Source organism: Ylistrum balloti, unplaced genomic scaffold, assembly GCF_031769215.1.
Source record: "Ylistrum balloti isolate Yb309-2 unplaced genomic scaffold, AGI_CSIRO_Ybal_v1 Utg370126, whole genome shotgun sequence".
NCBI lineage: Eukaryota > Metazoa > Mollusca > Bivalvia > Pectinida > Pectinidae > Ylistrum > Ylistrum balloti.
In genome coordinates, this window is record NW_026782140.1 from 104,433 (window position 1) to 119,689 (window position 15,257).

A 15,257-nucleotide genomic window follows, 5' to 3' on the forward strand; every position below is an offset into this window, starting at 1 on the left:
AGAGTCTGTCGTATCTTTGTTTTAGAACGTTACCTGCTCCCAGGATCGCCTATGAGTGTTGTCGGTATTTTACATGGCTGGCCGACGTAGCATGTCACAGTGTTTGGCAATGCCCCGTCCTTGAATTTACTCTTGAACAGATAAAGACATATTTCGTAATTATATCAAGCTCATAACCTCTTTTTAAAAAATCAATGTTTTAATGAAAAGTCTAAAAATATTGAACACATTGCACAATTAATTTTTAAATGCTGAATTTTCCCGGTGTATTAATTTTCTATTTGTATTAAACAAATATAGTAAACTTACCCCATTAATCTGCGGACTTGCGACCGTATCCATGGATTCTAGTTTTAAAAAGTATGAAGCGGTTAATTCTGATATTAGTTTAAAGTATACCAAATAAGTAACTGTATAGCGACATGATGCTACTTCAGAACTTCTTTGTGTAGTTTTGTTTCTGTTTTGTTTATTTTTGGAGGTTTTTTTACGATTAAAGAAAGATGAATCTAAACGATTAGGTGTACCTAATGGTGTACTGTTCTTGAAAGAGAGCGGACGTTTGTGTGTTATACCCTAGTACACGTAAAGCTTACTTTGTGTGCATGTTGGTCCCGAAAACCCAAGTTTGCAGAAACAATTCGTCTTAGCCCCAATGATATAACAGTATCCACCATTATCACAATGAGGCGGACTTGTGGTCGGACAAGGACCTAAATAACACAAGAGAATTTATTACTATGTTTATGCAAAAGTCATAACATATATTTTACTTTAATAGAATGATTAATAGTATCTGTTACACGATTGTATTGACTCTTCAACAACTGGGAGAAGTAAAACAAAAACCATGCCCTACATATTTAATTGTTTTACATGTAAAATAAACATATTCTTGTAACGAACCTCACCTTTTTCGCAGGACAAACCAGTGTATCCAGCAGTACATACACACACGAATGTTCCTTGGTTGGACCCACAAACTCCTCCGTTCTTACAGGGACTGGAGGCGCAGTGATCTACAACAAAAATAACGAACACCATGACTTGATCAATGTAGTCGTAGAAATCGTTAGAATGGTCTTTGTAAACATTAATGGTTGAAATCAACATCACATCGGTAGTACATACCCACGATTGCAGCAACGCTCTTCATGATAAAACACCTTGCTTCACCTAAATCGCTGTATGTATAAAATAGTAAAAATGTTCGATGTACATCTATTATTTTAATTTCACATGAGATTTGAAATCATTTACACAATAGCATGATGCATATACACCTAGATCGGCTTAAACAAGCCTTTACCTGTATAAATAGTTGACAATGCAGCGACAGAACAGTTAACACAAATATACAGATAACTGAATATCGACTTGAAATACATATCATGAAAATAATAAATAAATGATTAAAAAAATGTAAATTCCAGTGATTAGATTTACTAAATCGGCTGTTGGTCGCTACCGGAAGTAAGTAAAACAGCGTTTTATACTAGAGAATCTTAATCCAACAGAAGGACAAAGCTCACCCAGATTTAAGGCATATCTTCTTTTCAGAACCGGTTGTTACGGACGACGCGAAGTCATATACAATATTTGTCATGCAAGAGGTGCCCATATCAGACGGTTCGAATACTGCTGTTGATACTGTGTCACTGCTCAATACGTGTTTGCTACAATGTATACAATTACAAATTGTTGTATTGGAGATAAGTGATTGGGAGATATGTTTATTTATCGATTTTATTTTTGTTTCTTTAAGATTTTGTTTAAGATGATTTTATTTCTAACGCTAAGCTTTATTATCATGCAAAATATTGAAGTGAACGACTACTGCGTGAAGCAGAGCACACGGAAAGGATGGAGATTAAGATATTGATATTTGAAAGACGTACCAATTACCACTTTCAATCGATGCAAAAACGAAGAAATGGCAGGGTTTTCCTATTTCACACAAAATCTCACTTTGATCCGGCAAAGTAGGATCAACAAATGTATTACTCTGTAAAAATCCAAATGTCATTTCAGTGAAAACACAATGATGACAGCAACTAAAGACATTAAAGTGAGAACGGTACAAACATGTTGTTGAAACAAATTTCGTTAGGGAATAAAATTCATGAACACAAAAGTGGTAAACATATTCAAAACGAACGAGTGTACAAATACGTGTTGCAGAGAAGTACCTGATGTTACTCAATATTTTCAAAAATGCCTCTTGTTACCCTATCTTTGTTTTCATTGCAATGCACATATATGATAAATATCAGATACAGTTGGTGATCTTATGTGGAGGTTACCTTGGTGGACGCCATGCGTGATTAATACTGTTACATAAATTAAATACAATTACGAAACGTTTAGCAAGAACGCGGCTAATATAGATCTGTTGTTCTTATTTGTTTTACCAAGTAACTTTTTTAAAGTTCTATGTTTGATAGGAGGGTGTTAGTTTGAGGTTTTGGCATTATGTGATTATAAACATTCCAATACTTTCAAAGACAGGCCTAAAAAATGTTTATTGATAAAATATATCAATACCAACATACTGATGTCAAGATTTGAAAAAAAATTAAATATATGAACCTTTCTTTACTGAACCCTCCACCATTATACATACATTTTCTGGCATACCATACAGTACTTACAGGTTTCGGAGATATAGGAGCTCCCCAAGGATCGATACCATCTGTAAGCAATTCGAATTCAGCAAATTACACAGTGGGTTAATAAACATGTGAGTGATATTTAGTAGAAACACTGTAAATTTATATAGATAAATAGTGTCCTCTTTGTGAGAGATAGATTATTTCAAAATTTTCACTTTCTTTAACGTTGATCGACGACTTCTCAAAATAAAATCTTATTATTATTTTCATATCAGTAAGGCACATTTATCATTTAACTCCCGCTACTAAGAACACACCACACTATTAAGAAGATGTATTCTGAAATCGCAATTTTCATGCAAGATGTCTGAAACTAACAAATCACATCATACCCCATGGTGAAAAAAGATGCCGGCTGATGAAGAGTGGGAATTCGAATATCTCATTGAGACGTGTTTTATGCTCGTTATTATGTCGGTCAAGTTAATGTTTATATTCGTCTCCTCTGGGAACGTAACATTACTTATTCGGGTTGATCAGGATTAACATTCGGGTATTTTTGATGGAACACAAAATGCTTACCTTTTTGGAACACCTGGTTTCATTTCCCTTCAGATATCTTCATGTAACGCTTTATTTTGTTTAATATGTATATACGTTAAGGATACACAAACACACAACAAATTGTTTTAATATAGTCATGCCTTAAACATGTAAAAAGCCCAAGCGAGCGGGCATCTCGCTAGTGGAAACTCTCTTTTGTCTGGCCTCCCCACTGCTCATTTAGCAGACAAAAAGATGTATATTTATACCAAATGTTTCACACATAGGTAAAATGTGACATGTAATAATCTGGTTGTAAGATGACCTAAGTATTGCTTTTTGAGTGATCTTGCATCTAATTTGACATTACAACCAGACATACCTTTGGCACAGTTATCTGAATGACCATGTGAATGCAATGTTTGAAATTTCTAAAAATCAATAAGGTTTCAATGATATCAACATATCTATAGTTTACACGTAGATTCCTGAAAAAGTAAGAGAATATTAACAGGTGTTCCGAAAGAGTAAGCATCTTTTGTTTCATTGACAACAGCCGCTATGTAAATCTTGATCAATCTAAGAAAGTAATGTCATGTTCTCAAATGAGAACAAGGTATATAACAACGAAACCAGAAGGTAAATTAGCGAGCATCAAAGAAGCCTAACTTCATGTCACATAAAGAAATAATATATTTCTCAATGATATCTCTATTTTCGGATTATGATAAATATGTGTTGACATCTTATTATAGTATTTCCTCTCCTATTCATAGACCTGACAGGATCCTACTCACGTTTGAATTCGTACTCGATGTTGAAGCACTTCGTGTCAGTTGGATGTGTACTACTGATATACAATTAAAACATTCAACATACAGAATATAGCAACAATGTTAGTAATGCAAATATATTAACTTTCGTTATATCAGTTGGAGATTATATATGAAGAGACAACTATCTGACTTCCGAAAATCAAAACATTATTAAGTGTGTGAAAATACGTTTCTGAATTATTAACATATACTGTCTTCAGAGTACAGAATATTCTCAAACCCATTATTTCAACATGTTTCAAAATTTGATTTATAAGCGAAAACACGAGTAATAATTTCTATACTTACTCGGTTGATTTGGCTACTTGCAAACAAATATGCAGTGTTGGGTCTGCCTTAGTTTGAGCTTTGATCTTTATGTCATAGCGGTATACGTTTCGAATACCAGGGATCTTTGGATCGACCGCAGATGAAGGGGTAACTGTTACTCTGCTGGGCTGCAGGATGGTTGTCACCAAAGGTGCAGTACTACAATTACAATGCATTTAATGATAAATACCTTTCTTGTTCCACATACTTTCTCATGTTCTACGGCCTTCTTATTCAGAACGCGACACTTGACATGAGTGGTGGTTTCTTATTTTATCCTAATAAGGTTACACTTACATCGCAATATATACATTTAAAGAGAGCGACATGGAAACCTCGAAAATATATCAGCAAGTCAAGTCACAGCAGCCTCATTAAATATGCACATAATTTGCTTATAATCTAACCTGAATAAGGGATTAAGATAACAAGTCTACCAAGCAAGTCTCGTCATAATACATTTGTTCATTCAAAAAATAACATGCGGAAAGCATTCATTTAGAGTGCCAAAGAATATCCACCAATCAGGTCACACGTGTCTCAGAAAATATGCATAAGATTTGCCGATATTCAAACCTGAACAAATAATTCAGGTAGTAAGCCTACAAAGCAAGTTTTCTAAAGATATTATCATTCCTTCATAAGTTATTAGTACCATATCCTTGGGATGAACAATACTATTCACGGTATCCTTGAAACCTAATATGGCATGGCGTTTGATAAAAAAAAGTGGCCATAGTCTTCAATTAATCAACATTTATTGGAAAGAGGATTTGGTGTCATTTTCCATTTATATATTTCATTTGGTAGGATTTTTGAAATAATATTATGGGAAAATTCATCAATAATTTGTGCCCAGTAAAGATAAGCAATAGGCTTGAGTGAAATATTTTGATTTACAGAGTTGTATAACATTTGCTTAGTAACCTTATCATTCATATTTGGTGACAAATGTGATCTAATTTGGTATTTATATACATCTGAGTTTTTTTTAATTTATTTTTTTCATTCTTTTGGAATAGTTTTAATAATTGTTTTATATATTCATTTCCCCTTATCATCTGAGATGTTCAGGGGTGTTTTAGTAAGTTCATTGTTGTGGCTAAGCTCTGTCCAAGTTTTTATTATATTTTGAAAAAATGCATTAATGCATACATATATGTTCACATACATACCTTCCATATACTAATAGGCATTCTTCTGACCTGTATATGGTACATATAGATATGTGTACATGAATGTATAATTTGAAATATACATCTCATATGTTCTTATGTACTAATTCATTTCATACAAATATGTAAGTACTCAGCATACACTACTACTTACATACGGACATATACATATTGTGTATCTCTATTATAATCTTTTAAATACATTGTATGATATTTACTCCATAGCTTTCATTTAAGAGATCTGTTTTAATAATAACCTGCTTTTTTGTATCACTTTGTCTATTTTGCTTTGTTTTGTTGCTCTTCCAGAAAATTATCCAGAATGTTTTGAGTGCCATTTGACTCAATGTTCTCCTTGTATTTAACAACTGGTTTTATTACTTTTCTACTTTTGATCTCTCTCTTTCTAGACTTTTGTTCATATTGGTTGCAATTATCCCCGTTGATGATCTAGGTCTAGTTCCGAGGCGCCCTTTGGCCAAACAGTTTTTACAAGTAATATTTTCGTTAACCCGTCCTTTATGCCATATCGTGGCGCGAGTTTTTGCCCATGATGGTAGAGACGAATCAATGTTCTTGATGGTTTCAAGTATATCACCAGTTTATTAATATGCCAAATTTCCATTTATCATTAAACGTTCTCGACAATTTCACAGTCCTGCAGTGTGAGGGCATGCTTAATCTGGAGATTATCTGCGGATAGTGGAATGTTCTTCATCTTAACAAGCAATGTATCTTCCTGAACAGGATGCCCTCGATTTCTAGTATATATGGGGAATAACTTTCACCTGACTGAAATTCGTTTGGTTACCAGAGTGTCTTGGCTGTTATCATTGTCTAGATAAATCCGCAATAAGCCATTCACACTCTGTAGGCCCGCAAGATACTCTGCTGGCACAACGCTGATATAATTTACTGGTACAGCCTCAAACTTTCGACAAGTGTAGTGGTTCCGAAAAAATCAACTTCCGTGAGGAACAGAGGTTTAGTCATACGTTTGCCGCGTATGACAATGCACGTACAGTCCCACCAATGTCATTCTTTGTTGCGAAAGCATTTTGCACGTGATAAAGCAATAAATCTTGTATCTTAACCTCTGTTGCAGAAACGTTCAAATATATCTTATCTTGCTAGCGACAGACTTAAAGCGCCTAAAAATCTATCGGAAAATCCAAAAATAACCATGTATCATATTCTTGTCTTCTGAGAAATAAATTCCAAACAGCAATAACATTCTGCCAAATATTTTTTTTTATTATTATTCCTTTGTAGTATATAACATAGTGGTACGTACCTCCCGCTGGAATCGGGCGATGTATATACTGCAAATACACAACTTGACGGGAAGTATCTGTTTCGTTCACACTTAATCAAATCCTCAGCTTCAGGCGTTGGCGCAACAAATTTCGGCTATAGAAAAAATTTTGTTTTACATGAATAATTTGAATTCCCACCCTCAGCTTTCTCGTTGTCATTGAAGGACTTACTTTACCTCGCCAAAAGTAATTATAATAAGCAATAGAACTTTTGTTTACAGATATAGTGAGAATTCTAGCAAGCATTGTGTCCACTGGAACGTCATTTGTATTTCTACCGGTTTTAAACTTCACGAAAAAGAAATATTAATTACAATTCCATTCATAATTTCTGGAACATTAATCATAATCAAAGTCTTTATAAGGTACAAGTAGTGATTCAACAACGGTTCCAGCAATAGTCAATTTTCATTTATAGGTGTAGTTGGTAGGTTAGAAAGGAAAAAATGCACCCATAAACACTAAGTTATTTAAGTGGGGTAAATAAAGATCTACGTACATTTTGGCCTCCATGGGATGTAGGACCTGAAATTGATTTTTAAAAATATAGCAACTGGCTTCTAGTAAATGATTTTTCGACCATCCAAGAATTGTTTTGTATGCTGCTACGAAAGGCAATAGTTAAAAAGAAACATTATCCGTCAGAAGAATATATTTGAATTAAGTATCGAGACCGTATTCTGTTGTATCAGCCCACTGAGGATATCATTCGTAATTTTTTTTAAAAAATCAACCCTAATCTATCCACAAATATTACTGGTAGTTATCTACTTCGCATCAAAGTATAAATGTCAAATGACACGATATAAAATAGTTAATGGATTTGTAAAGTATCAAAAACCAAGGTTTGTCATTCGAAGGATAACCCATATCCCCGCAGCCAGAGATCAACACATTCTTTCATTGTGTGTATAGAAACTATCGTAAATAATAAACGAATCATTTTTGCAATATCTTAGAATTACCCTCTATCCCCACCCCAACCCCCACCAACAACCCCCACCCCCCAACCCCACCCCCACAATAAAAATAAAGGGAAAAAAAGCGAAATCTTAAACATGCACCTATCAATTGACAATTATTCAGACTTTACCAGTAACATCCTCTAATGCCTATAATCATGGCAGTGACGTTCAATATGGCGTGTACATCATTTTTGTTGCGTTTAACAAAATAGTTCAGGAGATGTTATCCGTACAAGATGTCGATCAGTCATGGTAACACGATGCAACAATCACCTTCATCAATATCTTTATGATCGACGCGATGATTTCGAAGTAGTCCGAAACTATTGAAACTATTTACAAGAAACCTGTTTCGGTGACCATGGTAACAATTCGCCAAAATAATAGAATATAAAACTACATGACACAATACTCGTGTGGCTTATATATCGTTGCCAGGAGGTTTAGAATTTATTTGGACAAGTGTTTGTTGACAGCATGACACGATAGTTCAGATGATAATTAAAGTTAAATAGAGAACAATACAATGTATATAAAAATATTAATGAAACCAAATTGAAAATATCATGTAGGTGTATAGATAAAGATTTGTCTTAATTATTGTTGGTTTTGCATTGGAAGTCATCGTCTCTTTGCCACCCAGTATGGGGGAGTGACACAGGTTTATCCGAGGTATATTAAAGAGAATTGTATACTGAAATATCACTGTGAATTCATATGGTTAATACTTACTTTGACAGTTGGATCCGGAAAACCCTGTCGAACATAAACATGTTTTTGATCCTGCCGAACCTATACATATTCCGTTAGGGGCGACACATTGCGCATCACAGCCTAAAGATAAACATTCAATGTGTACACTTCTTAATATCAAAGGATGTACAATCCCACCAGACCGTTGAACATGCTAAAGCAATAATTACACAATTGACATTTATATTTTAGCTGATGCACAAAATGTGTTACTGTTCAAGACCATTCCAAAGCATCCTTTTCTTATAACGAATGATTTATACCAAATATCTAACTGAATACACAACAGAAATCGTTTTTGTATATTATGAATAGTGTACAGTGTGAGGGACTTACTGCAGGCTGATGGATTTGATATGCAAGGATCAACAGTGGGACTCGGATGGCCTGCAGAAGACGTAGAAATGTATATTAATTGTAAATTGTTGAGATTTGTGTAAAATCGAGCTCATTGAAGTAAAATGTAAAAGTGGATATGGTTCTTTTGTAGTATTAGAACTCAATATTTTATAGTTTAGGACTCAATAAAATCTGAGTAGTACTCACAGATTTTATAAAAGACATATAAGTGAAGAACACTTTCAGATACAATTTTAGAATTAAACACTACATCATACAGCTACTTCTTTCCCCTAACTTTGAAAACTAGGACGTGATTGAGGGAAACAAAATTGATCGATAGAAATATCAAAACCTAGGTTGTTTACCTGTACAATCGGTCCCAGAGGAGCCATCTTGACAATGACAGGTATATCCAGCCGCTGTATCTTCACACACACCATTGACACCGCATGGATCAGGTCTGCACGTGTCTATAGCTACAGGTGTATAAGAATTTAATATGTATCTACTACTATGGCACTACTACTATGATATAGAATTAGAATAACTACATACAATCTACGAATACACGCAGCGTTCGACAAATATATATAGAATCTAGTAAGTAATATCGACGGTATGGCCCAATATTGGTACTGGATCCCAGTAAATAAATGAAGTATGATCAATGAAGTAATAACGACAATACGGACAAGTGAATTGTCAATTTTTTCTTAATATCCAAATATCATACCCTTACTTTATAATGAAAGACGAAAAATGTTGCCGCGGAAATAAAAAAGAATTCTTTCATTCATAAAAGATAAGAATAGTATTCAAAAATGAATTATTTTCATTTACACATACACTGACACCTGTGCCGGAAAAAATAAGCCAGCGATATACTGATTTTTTTTCTCTTTATATACTTCCTTAACATCAAAACTTTCCAAAAAAAAATATCATCAGTAACAAAGTTTAGTACTGGAATAATACCAAGAAGTACATTCCTAAAGAATTATTTGGAATTAAGACATGTGTACATACATATAAAAAAATCAGTAACTTGGGAAATTCAAATACTCCTTCGATGAAACTGCATGCTATTTCAATGTCAATAATGCTATTCTCATGAAAAATCATAATTTTAATGTACCATAAACATCTTTGAAATTTTATCATTATTTTTGAAATTCGTTTTATTCTTATGCATACTATTGAATCAGCAATTTAGCAGCAGCTCTAGACGTGAACTATGAAAAAAATACTTTACTCTAAATAGGTATGTATCAACTGAGGAATTAAGCGATGTTGTTATAGTAATAACTATGCGGAGACTTGTTTAGTTGGTGCGCCGTGCTGATAAGTTCCTATCACAAACAAATTTGTGGTCTAGCATAAGGAATAATGACTGGAATCGATTTTTGAAAACACTGGAAACAGAGGACGCTTACACATCCGGAGCATGTAATCTTATTCTCCTTGTACTTTTTCAGGAGTCTGCTGGTAAATCTTCCTCTTTTCATAATTTGCCTTAGTGTTATTGAATGTGAATTTTTGATTATGTTCACATATTGGTGCTTTCTAGTTGTTTTTGTATGCCATGTAAAATCAATGTTTAGCGAAATTTAATTCCACATACAAAGATGGTATCTTACTGCTTACCATTGTCGCAATATACCCCTATGTATCCACTGGTACACAAACATTCAAACTGAAATCCGAGGTGGTGGCACGTGCCCCCGTTATTGCAAGGATTAGGAATGCATGTATCAGGAGCTGAAACACAGAGTTTAATTATCACTTTGATTATCGATTATCAAGTTCAGTTTGATTTTTACATTTTCAATTACAAAGTTTGTTAAAGGGCTTGTACAAACCCTCAGGGTATACTGTTAACATTCCCATCTTGTACACAAAGGCACTATTGTTGAAATCAAAGTATAGAGTATTATTCTAAATTTTAAGACTAACTATTAAGACGTTTGGGTGTAATCTTTTTCACGATGGTAACAACAGACATTTGAATTCCTGGGGTGTCTTGTTTTCACTATTTTTGATGACGGCTTTACATCTCCTTGATTTTGTCAATGGTGGTTATACTAAATGAACGTGGATATTACTATTTTTAAGGCTTATTCATTTTGAACCATTAAGAATCCATTGATTAACTGACTAATCAAAGGCCACATTTAAAGTGGCTACACCAATAAACTGCAAAAAATACATAACATGGAATAATAATAGTGAGAAGAAGTGGTTTGTAAATCATAACATTATTTGATATTTGATCCCTGTGACCTTGAAAGTTGATCAAAGTTTCAATAAACATAAAAGTCCTTCATCCCAGCACGCCAAAGGCCCAATATCAGTACTCTGTGCCTTTTCAGTCATTGCGATGAAGTTGTTAACACATTTGACCCCTTGGATATTTAATGAAACTTGGCAGTCCTTCATACCAGCAAAAGTAAGTAAATGAAAAGAATAAAAGAAAAAAGAAAAAGCCAAATGATGAATTGATAATAAAGGCTGTAGAAAAGGTGTAGACAGAAAAAGGGAACGACAGATGGATAGACATGGCGATTCAAGTATGCCCGTTTACCTTTAATTTCATTATCAAGGTTTAATAAGATCATGATTGTGAACATAAATTTTCAGCCGTGTGCCGAATAATCATTACCTATATCACATACGGCTCCCTTGTATCCTGGAGGACATAAACAAGAATATGATGTTTTGTCACCATTCGTAACACACTCGGCGCCATTTTTACAAGGTTGTATTTCACATGGATCTAAAGAAAACATGAAAAGAGGCATCGAATAATCTTGTGTTTAATACAATGTATCATTGAAAACATTGGTGAATACGTTGATGTTTGAAGAATCTCTGTTTTGAATATTAAATTAGAAGAAACTTTAATGTTCCAGAGCGTAACGTACAAACAGCACATTCGTTTGTTTTGTATAAATGCCAAAAGGGGAAGAGTCAAAATTAAAATGAAAAGATGAATGAAAGCTGCATTGTTTAGGCTGATGTGCTATACCATACCTTTTGGTTGTATCACTGCTTGAAAGCATTTCATGATTACAGCATTCCTGAAAATTATTAAGCGGAATATATCAGAAAGTGTAAGAAAACATGGCGACTTTATACTTTGAATTACTGGTAATATCTTAACTTATCTGTGTCTTTAGCCCCACCCCCTGTCAAGTGCAAAATGAAACTTACGCATCTGATGCTCTCAAGCAAATTTTCTTACTCCCAACTGAAGAATCTTGGAAAGCAATATCAATCATTTTCGCAGCTGCGTGTATGGCGTGTGCATCTTTAATTTGACTAGCATGACTCCCCGCGGCGTCTGAACTAATTAGGTCTATTCCTGTTATCCCTCTGAAAGAAATCAACAAATTAAAAATATTTTATTTTAAGTTATATTTTTCTATTTTATTTCTTACATGGAAACAAAGTCATGGAAACGTCGATATGGTTATACTGACAATTACATTTGATATATGATTTTTGTAGCTATTATTAGTACGGAATGTTCAGTAAAACCAGCACTTACCCAGGTGCCAAGGAAACAGCGTAGATAGGGAAACGGCAAATGGATCCAACCAAACAGGTAATCTCTCCGTTAGATGGGAACCGGAGGAATGTTAGATTTCCCTTGTTTATAAATAATAGATCAGTAGTAATAACCAGCACTTATAAAGCGGTAGTAACCTAATTATTGGAAGATGGTGTTCAAAAATCAATCTTACCGAAAATAAGTATTTATATAAATATGTTTTAATGTCTCCGTGTCTATTCCCGATGTTCATTTAAGATTTAGAACAACATACTTAAAACTAGTTGATATTAGTGCCGATTTCAAGATCCATAGAAATCTGTGTGAAAGACTGGCTTTTGCATACTTACCTCATTAATTCATTAATTCAATCACCAGAAATAGTTAGCAACATACGAACAGAAAGTCTTTAATCGTATATTCTGTGAAGGTTGCTTTTGATGGAACTCAACTAATACCAATAATTTGATAGTATTCAGTATATATATGTTCACTTTAGGTACGTCAAATGATGTTACTTTAGAAAGTTTAGATTGCAATTCAAATAGCGTATATCTTTTAAATGTAAGTCTTGTACAATGTCAGGCATACCGTGTCTGGTCATCAGTACTCTAGAACAGACATAGGTTACAATGAGATGATACATCTGTGAAAAGGTTATGAACATAGGGAAAAAAACAAGGAAACACCAACATGTCAACATAATTATAATCTAAACTCAAATGCAATAAAACTAGTAGGAAATATGAGCAAAGGGAAAATTTGCACTGCGACTCACGGAAAAGTACAAGGATAATGAAACCAGATGTTCCGGAAGAGTAACCGTCTTCTGCTTCAACGACGACACTCGCCATGAACAATAAAAAAACACACACAATTTCGTGTAATAAGTCGTCAACTAACGGACAATCTCATAACGCAAAAGTTACAGATTAATAAAAGGTATTTTTAAAAAGTTCCATGGTCGTCATGGTGATCTCACTGAGAATGTTTTATTTCTTTGTGCGATGTGAAACTGCGAGTGTCTGATGCTCGTCAGTTTGCTTGTTGAATCTATTGCTATTACTGTGTTCTCATTTTAAACGTGACATTACTTACTTGGATTAAACAAAATATACATGGCGGATGTCGTCGATGTTCATTTTGCGATTAAAGATGCAGAATCTACACTAAAGCAAAGCCAAATTATCTGAATGTTTATCAGCCGATGCCAGATTAATTTGAGTTCTGTAGTATATTTATCAATGACAGTGTACAGCATCTTGATGTGTGGTCTACTTTGAAGATCCCGACTAGCGGTTTTTATTCAATGACAATACATGTTTAATCCAGTTTGAATAGGACATGAAAAAAAGGTATTACAACCAGGTGTGTGTATACTTGACCACATGGATTCTTTCTCCGGGGATCGACAAGGTGGAATTTTATATATACGATAATACATAGATACACATTACCGATTAGCTGTTAATGATAATAATGATAAGAAACGATTTAAAGACACTGAGGGTGCTTGATAAGGTCAGGTGATTATCGACACGTTCAGGATTCGTTTATCATATCAAAGTAAAACACTGACCGTGTCCTAATTTCACTCATTGTTATAAGACTTTAGCCACAATAAACATTTGTGTACATATCTGTGACATTTCCTCATAACACAACATAACGACTTCCAACATATATAATCTGTAAAAGTTTATTCCCTTACATTACGGTAAACATTAAGTGTATGTGTTTCACCTGTTTGAGTCAACCATTATCCGTGAAAATATCTCCCCTGTATCTTTAAACATATTCTGTATATATATATCTTACCTGAAATGTCTGCGATACTCCAACCGGAGCAGCTACAAAAACATTATTTAAATGCGCCATTTTAATGTCTTCAAAAGTTTTTTAATCACTCTCCTTCGAATTTTACTCGTCCTATTTTTGACTTTTTTTAATTTTCGACGTATATGAAAAAGTTCAAACTGTTCAGTTTCTTTAAATTCGTGAATCGGTCTGTTACTATTATAAAGTCAGGTATCAGGATATATCTACGGTTGAAATATTTTCAAGTAACATGTTTATGGAAGTAACTTTTATTATTTTTTACGGAAATTTTAGATACATAACTAAGCGATTTTTAAATTCGTACCTTTAACTCGTATGATGAAGCATCTTGGCAGTGCGTCGTATCTGTATAAATAGTAGAATAGTTTTATCTGATTGTATCAGAACAGTTATGAGAAAATGAACGAAAACGCATTTGTTTTCTTTTTATAAGGAAGCATGATTTCTTAATGACATATTTAGGCATATATATCTGTAGACATTTGTATACAAATATATCTGTAGACATTTGTATACATAAATATTTGTAGAATATGTATACATTATATCTGTAGACATTTATATACATATATATCTGTAGACATTTATATACATAACTGTAGATATATGTAAACATATATCTGTAGAATATGTATACATATATATCTGTAGACATTTATATACATATATATCTGTAGACATTTATATACATATATATCTGTAGATATTTATATACATAACTGTAGATATATGTAAACATATATCTGTAGAATATGTATACATATATATCTGTAGACATTCATATACATAACTGTAGATATATGTAAACATATATCTGTAGAATATGTATACATTATATCTGTAGACATTTGTATACATAAATATCTGTAGAATATGTATACATTATATCTGTAGACATTTATATACATATATAACTGTAGACATATGTACACATATATATCTGTAGACATATGTATACATATATATCTGTAGACATATGTATACATTTATCTGTAGACATATGTAAACATATATATC

The 15,257-nt window shown here is 33.4% G+C and overlaps 1 protein-coding gene across 1 annotated transcript in view; it reads right to left on the reverse strand.

Annotated features, from left to right (window-relative positions):
* The window catches only part of LOC132550472 (uncharacterized), a 32,085-nt gene that overhangs the window by 8,310 nt on the left and 8,518 nt on the right, over positions 1 to 15,257 (reverse strand). Inside the window, exons 8-14 of the mRNA XM_060214540.1 lie at positions 12,062 to 12,223; positions 4,280 to 4,459; positions 3,953 to 4,005; positions 912 to 1,082; positions 597 to 713; positions 310 to 347; positions 34 to 131 (exon numbers count right to left, since the gene is read on the reverse strand). Of these exons, the coding sequence (XP_060070523.1) occupies positions 34 to 131; positions 310 to 347; positions 597 to 713; positions 912 to 1,082; positions 3,953 to 4,005; positions 4,280 to 4,459; positions 12,062 to 12,223 (819 nt within the window). The remainder of the gene's footprint in view (positions 1 to 33; positions 132 to 309; positions 348 to 596; positions 714 to 911; positions 1,083 to 3,952; positions 4,006 to 4,279; positions 4,460 to 12,061; positions 12,224 to 15,257) is intronic.